Below are 17914 nucleotides of genomic sequence, written 5' to 3' on the forward strand. Positions count from 1 at the left end.
AATTTTTAATCTGCTGTAAAGACCATATAATATATTTTTAGGCTCTAGAAATTTCACTTGGTTCTTTTTTATATTTACCATTTCTCCCTCATTATGTTCATCCTCTAGATCCTTGAAAATATTTATAATTGGTGTTTTAGAGCACATGACTATTAATTCCATTATCTCTCAATTTCTGGATCTATTTTTCTTCTAGTTGTGGGTTACATTTTCCTACTTCTTCACATATCTAATAATTTGTTATTGAGCTGAACATTCATTTGTTGAGTGGGTTTTGTTCTCTTTTTAGAGAGCGTTGAATGTTGAGGAGGTCTGTTTGGTTTTTGGAAGGCGGTTAAGTTAGCTGTGGATCAGCTTATTCCTGTCAAGCCTTGTTTTTAAGCTTAAGTTGGGTCTCTCACACTGTACTCTAATGGCTAGTCTAGCCCACTCCTAAGGCATGATATTCCAGGGTCTCTACGGAATGCTCTAAATATTTAATGAGATCTGTCCACTGTGGCTGGTCAGAACTCATGACTCTCAGCCCTGTGCGAGCTCTGGGAATTGCTTGGCTGCTGCCAATAGCTGTTTGGGGCTCAGTCTCTAAATTTCACCATAAGCAGGCACAGTTTAGTGTTCAGCCCCAAAACCAAGAGAATACATAGATTTCTGGAGATCATTCTGTAGCTCTTTTCTCCCTGGTGCTTTGATGCATAAATTCCAACCACTTAAACTTCCCTGTTCCCTAATCTCTGTCTCTTCAACTCAGCAAGACCACTGTCCTTTGTTTGAATTTTCCTCCTCGCACCTTCTGAGAACTGCTTTAAGGCAGAAATTAGGGAAAGTATAAGGCTTGCCTTGTTTGTTTCCCTTCTCTCGGGAATCTCTTGTACTGCCTGCTGCGCGTTGTCTGAAAACTGTTTCACATAGTTTGTCCAGTTTTCTAGTTCTTTATGGCAGGAGGGCAAGTTCAGCCCCAGTTACTCCATAATTGCCAGATGTTCAAAGTATCTAATATTTAAAGTCTTATTTATTTTTTTAGCATGCCTCATAACAATATGAAGAAAATCCTTTCGGTGAGAACTAAAGTTCTTGATGGAAGTAAAGTGTGCCTTTGGCATCTCCGCCTTGCATCCCCTTCAGTGGCATGCCCTGGGTGTCCTCATTTTACCCTTTCCCTATCAGAATCTCTAGAAAAGATTCGCCAAACTCAGCATGCAATTATGTATAAGCAGATAAGTTCAGTATGGTATTGCTTGTACCTCAAAATTGGCAACAGTATAAATATTCGTCAGTAGGCAGATGTTAAACAGAGTTTATTTACAGAATAGTAGACAGCTAATAGACTGACATGAATACAGTCAGTGAAAAAAATAAGTTACAGGGCTTAGGTATAATTACTTCTTTAAAAAAACCACAAAATTTTGTTTTATGTATTTCAAAATTTACATTTTTGTGACCAGTATGTATTAGTTAAATAATTTTTAAATATATATATGCACATACACATACATGTGTGTCTTAATATGACTAGCCCTTTCAGTCATACTTGTACTTTTTAAAAATGGAACATTGTCCATCACAATGCAGGTTAGGAAGAGCTTTATTGAATTAAAAAAAAAATTTTTTTTTTTGTCTTTGGTAATGTGGTAAGACAGTGACCTAACTTCCAATCCGTATAGCAGGCTCTGCTTCTTTGTACAGTACAAGTAAATGACTGCAATTACAGTACTGTCACCAGACCTCTGGATAACTAAAATATCAGTCTAGCTAAGAACTCATTTATTTAAATATAAAGTACAACACATTTTTGGTATGGGTCCAAAACTTAAAACCTGACCTTTCTGGTCAGGTGAGTGGAGTGGAGTAAAGCAAGGAACAGAATAAAAATTTCCTTTCTAACTCAAAACACAGTTATTGTCTGTTGGATTAACCTACTGGTTATTACTAAATTCAAAATTCAAACCAGATAAGAGAAAAAAATTCTATAGCAATATTATAATAAAATATTAACATAAAATAGATTAAAATATATTTTTAAAATGTATTTTTGAAAAGCTGTTATAACTTTCCAATTAAAGTAGAAAAGAACTCAAATAAACACTTAAAAAATTTTATAATGTTTTGCAAATGCCCAAAAATGGAAATCCTAATTCCATGTCTTTGTTCATTACTTCTCATAACCAAAACTTTTAAAAATAGTTAATTACTTTTCATTTTTGGAAATACGCCATGCCAACTTGAATGAATGCATGAGACTGAGTAAGAATGTATGAATATATGTTTACAATGAATGCCAACTAGAAATGTTTACTTTTGCTCAAATCTGCATTTTCCCAGGGTCTCAGATATAACTAGCTTTAGGAATAACTTTTAAAGCATTAAAAGAACCCTTAAAGCATTCTTGGTTTTTCCTTTCTACGTCAGAGGTTTACTTCCTGAGCTATGATAAAACCTAATCTCAGGGCAGGACAAAAGAATCAAGCCTCTAGTTCTCAGCCATACTTACTGAAGCCTGGTTAAGTGCCTCCTTTATAGTACAAGCAACAAATGTAATTGCCTCATGGCCTGCGGGTGTCCATTTAACAAAAGCAGCTTTTGGGAACCAACCCACAGGTGTTACCTTTCTTGATTCAAGTGAAATCTGATGAAAAGAGTCCACAATATCAAATAACACATTTACTAAACTAATCAAACTCACTTATTTGATTAAGCAAAGATTATCTAATTAAGAAAAAGTTCTGACTGAAGAGTAAGATATTTGTATGTTTGACCTTTCAAAAGTTTCAAAAAACAGAAAATCCTAATAACAGACTGATTTTTAACTAACTGTTTGTTTGCCAGATATTTTAAAATGTGTAATCAGCAAAGGCAGGGTATGCACTGGCCCTATTGCTCATGCCTCCTTAATGGTTCTTCTAAAATGACTGTGAATGTAAAGGAAATAATAATTATTAAAGTAACAAACAAAAATCATAAAGGTAATAGGAGAGGGCAAAGTTTTTGGAATCCTTTTCTGACATCATTATTTTTTCCTTTTCCTGAAATATATAGGAAAAGGAGAGGCATACACACCTTAGGAAAGCAATCAGATAAAGACTTGGGTTTTTTTGTTTTGTTTTTTGTGGGGTTTTTTTTTTTTTTTTTGGCAAAAGCAAATGAAAGTGGTATATCAACAACACTGTAAAGTATTTCATTTTCCACATGTATTTTAAAGATTTTGTTTTGTGTCACACAGAATGATTAATGTAAAATATAAAATGCATAATTTCCCTGCCCAGGAAAAAAGTCCATATGATGAATGTACATTCACAACATGTCATTTTAGTTTAACAATACCCAAATAATTGTTATTTATGTTACTATCTTTCAGGTAAGCAGAATCGAGTCAAATTAGTATACCATTATGTGGTTAATGCATATTCTGCTTAATCATGGCTTATATAACCAAAACATAGTCATGGTAAGATGCTATGTACACAAACTACTGGAGAGAATACTTGCAAAATGAGATCATTTATTACTTACATAGTTCTAAAAGAACTTCATAAAGCCCAGTATTTGTATGACTCCTGCAATGGCAGTAAATAATTGTTGGAGTCTATCTTCCTATATACACCAACAAAACTATAGATAAAGACATATATGTCAAAAAGTGAAGCATTAAATCCCCTGAGAGAAAATCAAGTAGAAAGGTTTTTAGGAACACAAAGCTGAGAAAACATTATTAATCTTTAATTTTGTAAAATGGGGCTGTCTCAAGCGTCAGTTATGGGTACCTTTGAAAGCAAAACTCAAGGAACAGTCTCACTAATACTCTATTTTTACTGACATTCTCCTTGCCAGAACTTTTTGCCCACATTTGTCTCCCTGAGTAGAATATCTGGAGTCATAAGGGAGGTGCTCCCAAAGGCTAGATGCATGACAAAGGGATTAACATTTATAAGGACCAGGCAAGGGACAGTTAACACAGTGATTATTTCAGTAGATACTATCTCTATGCAGTCCTGCTTCTTTTTCTTCCCATTTAAATTCTGACTTATTACTAACCTATCCCACATCATTCCCGGGGACTGTTATTGCCTTTCCCTACTTAAAAATGGTGCCACTTTAGGTTCATAGCCAATTATCATTAAAGAGGAATTTACGCCAAAGTTCTAGTAAGCTACACCTACAGCACTGTGGTGAGGGTATGTGTGATGGGGGATGCTTTTAACTAAAGGTTCTCTTTTATTATCGAGCATCTCCCTGCTGAGTGGGTTTAGAGCTTAGTCTTAAGATTTGACTTGCTCATTCTCATAGCTACTGCAAGCAAACTAAGCTCCTTCATCTTCTCCTTAAGTACTCGATACCTCCATCCAGCCTGAACAGGAATTTCTGATGGGTTTTTTGTATGGTGGTTAAAATTACAGTCCACAGGGTCATAGTCCTGAGTTCAAACTGTAGCTCTGCCACTTACTAGTTAAACACCTTGGACAGGTTATTTAAACCTCATCTGAAAAACTGGGACTAATTAATGCCTTACAGAAACATTCTGAAAACCAAATAACACATAAGGCTCCTGGCACCCAGTAAGCACTCACTAAATATTAGCTATTGTTATGAACAGTTGCTCCAGCTGCTGGATGAATGACGCCTGCCGGGCTTTCTTTGTTCCTGGTTTCTTATGCAGCCTATCCAGTTCTCTGCAAAGTGAACTGTGCTTTGCAATTTCACTTCAGTTATGTTTTTGGTCTTTTTCTTTTACACTGTATTCAATTATATAGTTCTGGTACTAGCCAAGACTTTGAATTAAATCCAGTATAATTAAAAATGTACATTAATTGTGAATAGATGCCATATTAATTATGCCAACTGATTTAATGAAATTCAGTTTTTAAGACCAAATCATCCAAATGTAGCAAAGACTAACATTTTTATTCTTTTAACAGGCGTCTTTTTCAAGCAATGTTTATTAAATATCAAATGCCTAAGCACTTCCTTATGGAGCATTTACTTCTTCAGGACCGTCTACCAACTTGTCAGAAGGCAGAGGAAGGGGGAAAAGTGTTGGGATTAAAGCTAGTAAATAGGCCTTTCCATCCCAGCGATCTAATACTAACATCTCAATCCTACAGATTTTTTTTTCCTAGGACAATGGATTATTTGGTCTCTGACTTCTTTTTTGTTCTATTTGTAACAAGGTTACCTGCTGTTTTTGGATTAGTATTTAAGAGAAGTTCCTTATATTCTCATTTCAAGACTATGTCTGTACTCTCATTTTAATATAGCCGGATGTACACTCTGGTTCTCATATTCCAAAAGATGAGCCTAACTTAATGAAACACAGGTATCTGAAAGAGTAGTAGAAAATAGCAGTAAATATGTAAATAATGACTTTTCTCATGTTCTCAGAAAAAGTCTAAATAGTAAATCAGATGCCTACTATACAGAATATGTACTAATAGGTTTCCACCAAATTTTTGATTCCTGAGACTTCAAATAATTCTTCCCAGTCAAAACTCATCCCTATTTGGATTTATTCCTATAGATGAATCTCTGTAGCGCTTTTTGATTTCTTATGGACCAGTACATAACTGCATCATATAGGGATTGGCTAAAAAACTGATTTATACCCGAAATGGTACTAGAAATAAAAGATCAGTAGTAGAAAAGAGTCCATACTCCAAAAAATAAAGGATTAAAATAAAATATGTGGATCTTTTTGTACCTGATATTACTAGTATCTTAAAAAAAAAAAAGCATTGTGTTGCATGATTTTCTTTGATAGACACTTCTCCTACTTGCATTTTATTTATCAAAACCAGAACTCTAATGTCCCATACCCTGGAAGTTATTTAGAATGATGTCTAGCTTTGTGAATACAAAGTTGCAAATTAGGCAGGTAGATGACAGATGACATTTTTTGTGATGATGTAAGATACGAAGAGAATAGCTGAAGACCTTTAAAAAGTGAGGTTGATCTCTGGGGGCTGAGAGCATCAAAACACTGTTTTGACTAAGAGATCATGAAAATATACTGTGGGCATCAAGGAGGGAATAGTATAGCACCCAAACATCATTCTGGGAAAGAATTTGTTTTCTTCCCACTTCCTGTAATTTCATTGCCATTGTATTCATTTAAAGTACAATCTATCATAGACTTATTATACAGGCTTCTAGACTACTCCAAAACTGAGTATATCTTCTCTCCATTTCCCAAATTAACATCTCCCTCAGAACCCCTTATTTTTTTAAAAGTTTTATTTATTTTTGGCTGTGTTGGGTCTTCGTTGCTGTGCGCGGGCTTTCTCTAGTTGTGGCGAGTGGGGGCTACTCTTTGTTGCGGTGCGCGGGCTTCTCACTGTGGTGACTTCTCTTGTTGCGGAGTATGGGCTCTAAGCGTGCGGGCTTCAGTAGTTGCAGCACACAGGCTCAGTAGTTGTGGCATGCGGGCCCTAGAGCGTGTGCGCTTCAGTAGTTGCGGCATGTGGGCTCAGTAGTTGTGGCTCGCAGGCTCTAGAGCTCAGGCTCAGTAGTTGTGGCACACGGGCTTAGTTGTTCTGCAGCACGTGGGATCTTCCCAGACCAGGGGTCGAACCCGTGTCCCCTGCACTGGCAGGCGGGCTCTTAACCACTGCTCCATCAGGGAAGTCCAGACCCCTTATTTTAATGCACCACCTACCCCTATTGCTAGAGCCAGAAACTTGGGTCAGTCTTAAGACTTTCAATTCCATTTCTTCCAACATCCAATCCTGTCTAGATATTCCCTTAATCTTTCTCCAAATTTTGTACTGCTTTCCATTCTTCATGTTATTATCTCAATTATGTCTTACAGCCTATTTATTAACTGGTTTCCCTGCCTCTGGCCTCTCCTACTCCAACCATCCTCTACTATTCTATACTAAATATCAGGGTGATCTTTTAAAAGCTAAGTCGGATAATGTTACTCCCAGGAATTCCCTGGGGGTCCAGTGGTTAGGACTGCACATTTCCACTGCAGGGGGCACAGGTTTGATCCCTGGTCAGGGAACTAAGATCCCACAACGTGTGATGTGGACATACACACACACACACACACACACACAAAGTTGCTCCCCTGCTTGAGACTTACAAGGAACTGAGCCCTGATCACCTTTTCATTTTTATCTCTGTTCACTACCCACCCCTCCCCACTATATGTCCCAGACATAGGAACTTACTTTTGGCAGCTACCCAAAGCACAGTGCTGCACTCTCACTTTTACACTTTTAGATCTTCTGAATATGCTGCTTGCTTTGGCTAGCTCCTACTTGTCCTTGAGAACTTCAACTCAGGTTTTACCTCCCCAGTCTGTAGTAATCCTATCCACCCCAGTCTAGATAAGTATCCTCTATTACACCATTTTGTAATTCCTTGTCCAGTCCCCCAACTGGACTACAAACTCCAGAAGCTGTACTGTCCAACATGGTCGCCACTAGTAACATATATGACTATTCAATCTTACAAGTTATATAAAACTAAAAATTCAGTTCCTCAGACACACTAGCCATGTTTCCTGTGCTCAATAGCCACATGAACCTAGTGGCTACCATACTGGACAGGCCAGATATAGACTATTCCATTTTTGCAGAAAGTTCTATTGGACAGCCTGCAGGCAGGGACTTGATCTACTTTAACATGGTGGTGGCCCTCAGGTAAGTATTCAGTAATACCTGTAATTAATGGAATTAATGAATGCATGAATAAATAATAGGAAAGTTGAGAAGTTATTGTCTGGCAAATTTGCCCACCCTACATCCTCCTGAAGGCTTTTTACGTTTTCTCTCCCTCCCCCCAGGTCCAGCGGTTTCCGCTGCTCCTGGGACACAGCCTCATGAAGGAAGATGCCTGATGCTGGGATTGGTTTGGGGTTAGGTACATTTGCAGTTAGGGTCAGAAGTATGTATCAGTCTATGTCCCCAGACCTACTCTGACTTTCTTTACATAGGGAAGTCAGGTCAAATTTCAAGTCTCTTCAGATGACAGGAGGTTTTTCTAATCCTTCCTGATTTAGAGATTCATACACACAATGTAAAGGAAGTAGATCAGAATCTTAAGTTGCATCTTAGAATTTTAAATTACTCACCCTATAGTTTTAGGTACTTTATCTCCCTTCCCTGTTGGCTCTGTATGTCTGTGTAGTAGACATGCAAGCACTAGCTATGCCAAACTAAACGATTCCTAAATTTTCTTAAAATAGTTATGAAAATTCCAACCCAGGAGGAAGCACTCTCGCATATCTAGGTTAGCAGTATAATGGCTTGTAATGTCAATATTTTCGGCTATTTTACTATCTTCAACTGTTTTATAACATGCATACTTGCTTTTAAATCTGTAATTTCTCTTTTCCTTTCTTATTTTAGGTAGAAAATAGTTTACTAGAATGAGAATGCTTTTATAGACTAAGATTAAGTGGGTCACAGAAATCTATAGAATTTTGATTGCCTAAAGTGGTAATAGAAGAACTTCATTTAGTTGCTTATTTCAGAAGACATCTGAACATACTCCACCTGGTCCAGCAGACCACTGTATCAGGTTAGGAAGCCACATGACACTTGGAACACATTCTCTTTACGACCGACCATCAGAGTGGGAGTCTGCCTCAGATGCTTACACTGAACAGCAGCATTACAATTTCAGTCTTAGTAATTTTTCCCAATTACTTTTTTTTATATTTATTTATTTTGGCTGCGTTGGGTATTTGTTGCTGCGTGCGGGCTTTCTCTAGTTGCAGCGAGCAGGGTCTACTCTTCATTGTGGCTTCTCTTGTGGAGCACGGGCTCTAGGTGCGCGGGCTTCAGTAGTTGTGGCATGTGGGCTCAGTAGCTGTGGCTCGCGGGCTCTAGAACATAGGCTCAGTAGTTGTGGTGCACGGGCTGAGTTGCTCCGCAGCATGTGGGATCTTCCTGGACCAGGCCTCGAACCCATGTCCCCTGCACTGGCAGGTGGATTCTTAACTACTGCACCACCTACTTTTAAGCAACCTAAAAGTATAGAGGTCTCATATAACTTGCAGATAAAACTATATGTAATATGGCATTTTACTGAATTGCATAAATGCCTCCCCAGAATCCCACCCATGGCACTGACTTTCCAACTTTGAGTGGTTAAAATATTTTCAGGTGAGCAAAACATGTTAGTTTCAGGAAGAGTTGCTACCCTTTCAGTAGAAATGTTGATTTTCATAAATACATATACATACATATACATACTCAAACATATATTAAGATAAAATACATTTCTACAAAATAATATTTTATAAACTACATATTTTTTGTTAAACTAAGATCAAATTATTCTGAAAATGTTCAGGGAACACATCAGAAAATGCTTAAGTAGTGGGAGCCTCAAAGATGATTCTTTAGTGTTAACATCAGAAGAAAAACACCTCAGAATTGTAAACACTAAGTCAAATTTATCTTCAGAATTGTTAGCTATAGGATGAAAAAGTCACGTCATCTCCGCAGTGAACTTCACTTTAGCAAAAAAGTAAACATATTTCCTCTGCATCAGCTGCAATCAAGGCATTAGCAGTATGCCATGATTGATTACCCTGGGAGCCGTTGCTGAGAAATGGATGTGAAGCACAGGTTTTTATCACTATAGTCTGCAAAAAGCAAGTCCCTTGTTTAGATATCCTAGTTGTAATAAGTGACATTATTAGGTAGTTCTTCTATTTAAATGACATAAGGATTTAGTGTATCAGCAGCTTATAATAAACAAACCCTTTCAATCTGATGATTCCTCTCCCTACAGAGAAGTACTTTTTCTGTTTATAATACAAGTGGTAATAGAAGACCATATGGTTGTGACTTTTAGCTAAAGTAAATGACATTTAAACAAACAGAAAAACAGCATTAGGATATTCAAGGATTTGAACTATAACGTAAATACACAGTACATGTTGGGGGCTATCAGTGTTTATAAAGTGACCATTTTCTAATGTTTCCCAATTAGTGAGATTGTTTTTCAGTTGGGCAATCAGTTTTGTTTAAATATTTTTCAGTACACAGTAAAACAGATTTATTACTAGCATATTATCCCATTTCCAAGTTCTCCTTTTAAGAACACTATACCACCAGAGCATCCTGAGAACATTTAATCAGTTCTGAAATGTGAAAATGTCTCTCTATTTCTTACATTTCTGCCAATAACAATAATGATGTTATTAACGTACTCTACAATTCAAAAAGAAAAATGTAAGAAATACTACATTTCTTATGCACCTACCATCACTCTACTGTGGTAACAGACTAGCATTTGATGAACATTTCACCTTTTGTGTATGATACTGGAATCTGTGGTATCAAGAACTGAAAAGCTTTATATAACTGGATATTTTGATAGGTCAAAAATAAAAGTAAAAACATAATGTTTCTAATAAGCACAGATACATTTCCTGTAACAAGAGCAAAAGATGCTACGCTTTACCTACAGGAAAATGCTGAAATCTCCATGATCATATTGCTATTAACATGCGCATCTTCAACAGGGTGGCTGCTATGGCTGAGAAACTAAAATTCCATAAACAGAGTTTTAATTATTTGAAAGATTTAGAAAAAAAGATCCTTCATTTTATAATAAACAACCACTGGAAAGCAGAAGTTTACACTTAAAGGAACAGTTTACCAGCTTCCGATAACAACTCATCCATCTGTAATCTGCCAACCAATAAAAGAATCAAAAGAACAAAACACCTGTAGAGTTGTTACATATGTCCAAAGGCACATCATTTCTACTGAAATGTAGAAAACTCTCATTACCACACAAACTAATTAGTAGGTACTGCATGTTGCAAGGGCAACTTAGCCTTCAGAGTAACAAAACCACCACACCATTTCTGGGGAACCAAATCTTCCCTCAAAATGAGAGCAAGGTAACTCCAGGGTACCTCAATTCCACCAGTCCTTCAGAAGATTTAGATGAGACCAAGTTCAGAGTACTCCAAACTAATTATTCAAAGCCAGGTGAATGTTTAATCTGCTTTAATAAAAGGGCTGAAAACTATCATTCATTCCAAATAGAAGTCACTTGGAGAAAGAAACATTTAATCAGCACAATGCTGTGCTGGTACAAAGTCACAGGGGCATTCCAATATTTTCTATAACATTTACCTGCAGTTATGGAAGATGGTCAAGTAGCCCTACCATGGAAGTAGCTTAGCTTTCAAGTCTTCTATGAAGACTAGAATGAACACAGATGGGCCAGTTCAGCATTAGCATACAGTGTGGTGAGCGACAGGAACATCTATATTACTGAAAAATAGAACATCATGCACTTCACTCCAGAGCGAGTTTGCAGTAGAAACTAGAAGCAACTGAGAATAGAAACTAAAATAAAACACTGTCAGACTCTAGTCATATATCCATTTGTCCACCCTTCAAGTATTTTTAAAGTACCTACTAGATGCCAAATAAAAGTTTAGGTGTTGGGGAATCAGCTGAGATCAAAACAAATCTCTGCCATTAAGAACCTTACATTCTAGAGCAAGGGTCAGCAAACTTTTTCTGTAACAGGCCAGACAGTAAATAGCTAAGCTTTGCAGACCATAGAGTCTCTGTTACAATGACTTAACTCTGCTGTTTTACTGAAAGCAGTCACAGACAATATGTAAATGAATGAGTGTGGCCATGTTCCAATGAAACTTTAATTACAAGAACAGGCAGCAGGAAGAGTGTAGGGTCTAGTAGGCCATCAAAAGGACCATGGCTTTAATTATGAGATGGGGGGCCACTGAGCTCTTTGGGTAGAAGAGTAACATTATTTTTATGAAAAAGCATCATTATTAAAAAGGATCATTTCAGCTACTATGTGAAGAGTAGTCAGTAGAGGGGTAAGGAGGCAAGAAGATGGGAAAGGTATAAGCTCAGAGAGAAGTTCAGAAGTTACTGCAAGAAAACAAGAGTGAGATGAATTTGTCTTGCACCAGGATGGTGGCAGTGATGGGGGCAAGATGTCGTCTAATTCTGATTATATTTACAAGATATAGTAATCATGATTTGCTAGTAGATTGGATGGGAGGGTGAAAGAGGAAGGGAGGCAAGGACGACTCCAAGGTTTATGACTTGAGTGAGCAGAAGAATGGAGGCGCCTTTACCGTGATTGGGAAATACATGTGGGACGAGCCAGTTTTGGAAGGAAAATCAGTTTAGTTTTGGACATATTAAGTTCAAGGTGACCATTATATACTAAGGTGGAGATATTAAACAGACTATCAGATATATGATTCTGGAGTTCAGGAAAGAAGTTGTGGTTGATATAAATTTAGGTCTTAAGTTAGATAGTATTTAAAACCATGAGACAGGAAGAGGTCACCTTAAGTGCATGTATATAAACAAAAGAAGTTTAAAATACAAACCCTTAGTTACTCCAATATTTGGAGGAACCAACAAAGGACACTCAGAAGAAGCAGAAAGAGAGGAAGAAAACCTAAAGAGAGTGGTATCCCCAAAACTAAGTGAAACCAGGCTTTAAGAACAACTACTTCAAATACTAAAAATAGGTCAAGTAAAACGAGGAGTGAAAGCTGACCACTGGATCAACAACAGAGAAGTCATCAGTGACTCTTAACAAGAACTGTTTCAGTGAAGTGCTGGGGACCAAAGTCTACGTGGAATGAGTTCAAAAGAGAATATAAAGTTCAGAGTCGAGTCAGTAAGTATGCACGACTCTTTCCTATAGGAGGATGTGGTGCCAAAGGAGTTTGTTCGTTTAGATGGGAGATTTTATAGCATGTTTGTTTGCTGATAGGAACTTACTGTATTCCAAAATGACTAACTATACCACAGATACACTATGGATTAAAATCACAGCCCTGAACTATCACACTATGTTATCCTGAGAAAGATTATAAAGTGTTTTTGTTTCTTTATTAGCGTTATAAGAAAATATTACTATATTTCCTGAGTCCTGGCCCTATATTCCCTAGGGGAATGGAGACTACGTTAAATCGCTTGCTGTGCAGATCAACAGGAGAATGCCAGTTCATTTAATGTATTTCCTACCTGCTAAATGCTTCTTCCAACTAAATTATTTTTGGCAAATTAGTGGCTTCTAGCAGCAAACTGAGGAATTCCTATAGTATAGAAAGGAAAGTTATTCAAGATGTTTGAGTTGAGTACAATTTGTTTCTTTTGAGAGTCACAAATTAAGCTCATTTCCTAGTAGCCAGTGCTCAGCCCATAACCCAAGGAAAAAAATTACTGGCCTCAATACCATGAAAATAAGCAAAACCCACTGCAATAGGACCTTGATAGGGACTGCTTAGTTTCCAAATGCTTAATGTAAAAAATAAATCACCTTTCGTAAGTGCTGCTTGCCACATGAACTTTTAGAACTCTGGAATGAATAAAATGGTTTCACATCACTTAACCAATGATCTGTTTATATTCTTTTTTGCCAACTTACAAACAATGCTATTTCTTTCATATGCTAAACTCTATGTTCTAGGTTCCAAATGACAATTTTGGTGTTTTGCTTTCTGAAGCACCTACTTAGGAGAATAAATGTTTTTTGCCTGAAATTCAAAACACATTTAATATATATCATCCTTATTATGCACCTCAATCAAGATCTGAATAGTAATGTCTTCATAACCTATAAGCAACAATGATTTTTCTAAAAGGATGCACAGATAAGGGGAAGAAACCCCTTTCATAGAATGCAGCACCAGTGTGCTTCTGAGATAGCTGGAAAAGGGAACACTCTGGATGGGGAGAATGCAAACAGTTTGGATATCTCTTCAGTGCTCCAAACTTGGATGAATTTTTGTTATAAATCACCTTGATTAATGGAACACATTTGCTGAAGTGGTTCTGTAATAGCTACACAATTCTTATGGCTTAAAAAACGCAGCCTGGTAAAACTGGTGGAGCCGGGAAGCCTTCAAAAATCACTGGCTTGTCTTTCAGAACTAATACTGGCCCTGATCAGAAACAGTTGTCTTTCTTTTTAAAAATAATAAAGACAAATACATTTTAAGGGAAGTACAATTTAGGAGATGGGAGTAGGAATAATAATAGTAAGTAGAGGATATTTTGGGATGAAAAGTAGTGGCGTGGTAAAGAATATAGATTCTGGACAGAGCCAGGCTACCTGTGTTTGAATTCCAACTGTTTCTCTTACTGTTTGAAATTGGGCAATTTATTTAACCTCCCTGTTGTTCAGCTTTCCCATCTGTCAAATGCTACTACCACCTTCACTGGGTTACTGTTTTGATGATTAAATGAATTAACCCTTGGAAAGAGTTTCAACAGTGTCAGGTACAGAGTAAGCACATAGTTAAGTGTTGGCCAATATTATTACAATTGTTTGTACACTTATAAACATGCAAACCAAAGTGAATGGAATACATCTGGAACAAAATGGCAGTGTCCCCTAATTTATCCTCTCAACAAACATAAAAATTCGATGAATGTCTTCTTTAAATAGAATATTCAAAAAAATGTACATCTTATAGTCCTCTGGTTATTTTCTCTGATTACTTAGCAGAGATTTTATCTAAATCCTTTCATCCTAATATTCCTCCTCTAATAATTTTAAAAGAAAACAACAGCAGTGTACACACTGTACACAGATAGTAGATGCTATCATTTATATGTTTTGTTATTCTTTCTGTTGATAAAACTATTTCTGGTCTGAAGTATATGCTTGTTGCTAAAGCAACTTAGAAGTGACTAGAATGCCTCATGAAATGATAACAGTCATGTGAAGGTGAAATCATTATGTAAATAAGTGACATTTTTGAAAAATAAAAGGATAAGTATCCATGATGAAGGCCACAGAAAAATAGGTTACCCAATACCACATTCTCAACTTTAACATTATCACCATCAGCTAAGGATTCCTAGGATGTTTAGCACTGTAGTAATAAACATCAGAAGTGTAATAAACATTTGCACAGCTGAACCATAGTCTATTAAGAACGGTAAATAAATAATAGATTATTTAATATTCTACTGATCAAACTTATAGGGCAATCAGAGGCTATTATAGGTCAAAATAAATTTACAAGGATGAAGACACTTTAACTCTTAATTGTATGTTTACACTGGGGATGAAGATAAAGTTACTTAACAGATGTAACAGCTCTATTAATAATCTGACAGTGACAGAAAATTTAAACAAAAATAGAAAATTAAATTATAATTAAAGTAAGAAGAGTATATGCTGAGTAAACAGAAGGCTGCCCTCCCCTGCCACGAGCTGTCCCAGCAGCCATGTGACTGGTGAAAGGGGCTGACACATCACATCTGCTCTTCACTCTTCCACTCTACTGCTCTTGCTCTTTTTCCTAACTGAGTTGGCAAGTTGACGACACCAAAATATCTATCCTAAACATTTAAATAGGATTTTAAAAAACTAAACTATAAGACTGTGTTTGGTTTTACCAGATTTTCCACTTACAAGTCAGTGGAAAAACTATCTAAGCCAGAATTCCAGATTGCATTTACTTGTCATGTCTCCTTTGTCTCCTCCAATCTATGACAATTCCTGACTTTCCTTTTTTTAAAGACCTTGACATTTTTGAAGAGTATTGGCCAATTATGTGGCAGAATGACCCTCAGTTAGGGTTTGTCTGATGTTTTCTCATGAGGCTATACCTTCTTTTTACAAGAATACCACAAAGGTGATGTGCCCTTCTCAGTCCTTGAATTCAGGGGTCACATTATGTTGACGTCTTTTTATAGGTAAAGTTAACCTTGATCACTCAGTTAAGGTGGTGTCTGCCAGGTTTCTCCTCTACGAAGCTACTGTTTTTCCCTTTGTAAAAATATCTTGGGAAAGATACTTTGAGACTATGCAAATACACTATTTTTCCTCAAACGTCTGCCCATTATTTTGACATTCATTGGTGAATCTTGCCTGCAACAACTAATACTGAGATGTTTATATAGGGTTTTAAAAGGAAATAAAATATATAAACTATAATGGCCAAGTTGTTCTTGATACAAACATACTTAAATTCTAATGAATGCATTATTCTAACTTATATTCAAAATATGAATAAAAGTTATAATCATTTGTCAGTGTGTTCAGTTAATGTTAATCAACTATGATACCAATGAATAACATAATTGAAATGTTACTTACATAACTATGGCTTTTAAAGAAACCTGATGGACTATTGCTGAGAATTTTGTCTCCTTCCAAACCAATTACTCTTTTACAAATATTTGATTTTGGATCACTTGGGCTTTTTGCAATCACAATGTCACCTCTGAGGGGAAAAAGTCAAAGAAATGTCAGTGTTATTATTAACATAAACACATGCATGGCACTGCTACAATACTTTTATAAAGCAACTTAAACAAAGCCACACCTTTTATCCTCTGACATACTGACCCTCTCATACATTTACCAGCTTTGAGAACCTTTGTGACTAACTTTATGGGTCAGAATCTAACAATGAGAGTGATGGAAAAGCTATTAGAAGATTCTAAAATTTCTGATAATTCCATGAGAATTATCTTCTTGCACTATACCCACTCAGTGTTACTTCTGTGTCCAAATTTTTAGAACCAAAACTATGAAAAAACAATTCCGTGTAAATACCACCAAATTAACCAAGCAAATTTTACTGCCCAGCCAGTAGCACTGATTGACTCTAGAGCACATAAAAAGGTAGAAACATCATCTGTGTTTCCCTACAGCTTAAAGAACTGAGGAATTGCAGCATATAAATTATATAACCTGGAGAGTTTACAGTACAGTCAAAAAAGACATATACTTGAGAAAAAATATCAGAAGACTCGGCCAAATAAAATGCTAAAAGCTGTCCAAACATATATTACAAAAAATAAACTGGCAAATCAAACATATAGAACCAATATGGATATGATTACATATGGAAGACATGATTCATGGAAGAAATAACAATCTACATGTATTAGAAGACTAAGAAGATATCTAAAATTGGAAAGGAAGAAGGAGACAAAAATATATGACTAATGCCTCAACCAAAGAGAATGCAATGCTCTTTCTGCATGAAGTGAGCAATAAGTGAGTTCTGTTGCTCACAATAGAAAGGATTTAATGTATTTACTTATTATCTGTACCAGGTTCAGGAAATAATTTGATGTTGCTTGCAATAAAAGATGCATGTATCAAAACAATATCAAAAGTCACAAAAATAAAAGGAAGATGATGGTTAAATCAGAAACCTAGTTATTGCTATATATAAGTATTACAATGAGTTCAAAACTTTTGGTAGTCAAGTAAAAAAATAAATTATGATTAATTACATGGCAATCATTACCTAATAAAATAAAGTTTAGTTTGGGAGGTATGACAAAATTTTCCTTAACAACTAAGTCAAAGAGGAATATACAAGAAGGATACTTATGTAAGGAAAGTAAAGATACCATCTTCATCCGAACTTTTACACAAAATACAGCAACAGTATTCAGAACAGTCATTTCTTGAGGTTATTCTTGATAAGAATTGAATGCTATTAAAACACTAAATTCTATAATTTGGAGTGCAATATAAGGCTTACACTTGTTTGAAAATGTTATAAAGTATCTCTTTCCAACCAGCTGGAACCATGTCAATGGAACTGTTCAGATGAAAAGGTTTGCAAATATTGTAACCTATGTAACATACTAACAAAGTTGATTTTGGCTAGCTTTGGGGAAAGAAATGTTTTCCATGGGAGTTTTATTCAGCTTAAGTGTTTCGACAAAATAATCAATATGATCCTCAAAACAAACTCTGCACTTGAATGGCAACATAAAAATCATAATTCAGTCAGACTGAATCATAATTCAGTCTATTAATCATAATTAATAGAAAGCATCATTACTGTATACTGTATTTCTGGTCGTCTAACCAGATATTAAAGGCACAGAGCTTAAATCAAAATATATAACCTTGGACTTTCAACTCTTTCAAATAGTATTTTAAAAGAAACTTAATAGAACTAAGACTTAAATTT

General features: G+C 36.1%; 1 protein-coding gene across 3 annotated transcripts in view; it reads right to left on the reverse strand.

The window, feature by feature from the left end:
• The window catches only part of IMMP1L (inner mitochondrial membrane peptidase subunit 1), a 73490-nt gene that overhangs the window by 5349 nt on the left and 50227 nt on the right, over positions 1-17914 (reverse strand). For 2 of the 3 annotated variants that reach the window (XM_059931332.1, XM_059931331.1), the window contains one exon: positions 16072-16198. The exons of the other annotated variant lie outside the window; for it this stretch is intronic. In XM_059931332.1, coding sequence (XP_059787315.1) covers positions 16072-16198 — 127 coding nt within the window. The remainder of the gene's footprint in view (positions 1-16071; positions 16199-17914) is intronic. 3 annotated transcript variants of the gene reach the window in all.

Source organism: Balaenoptera ricei, chromosome 8 (assembly GCF_028023285.1).
Source record: "Balaenoptera ricei isolate mBalRic1 chromosome 8, mBalRic1.hap2, whole genome shotgun sequence".
NCBI classification, from domain to species: Eukaryota; Metazoa; Chordata; class Mammalia; order Artiodactyla; family Balaenopteridae; genus Balaenoptera; species Balaenoptera ricei.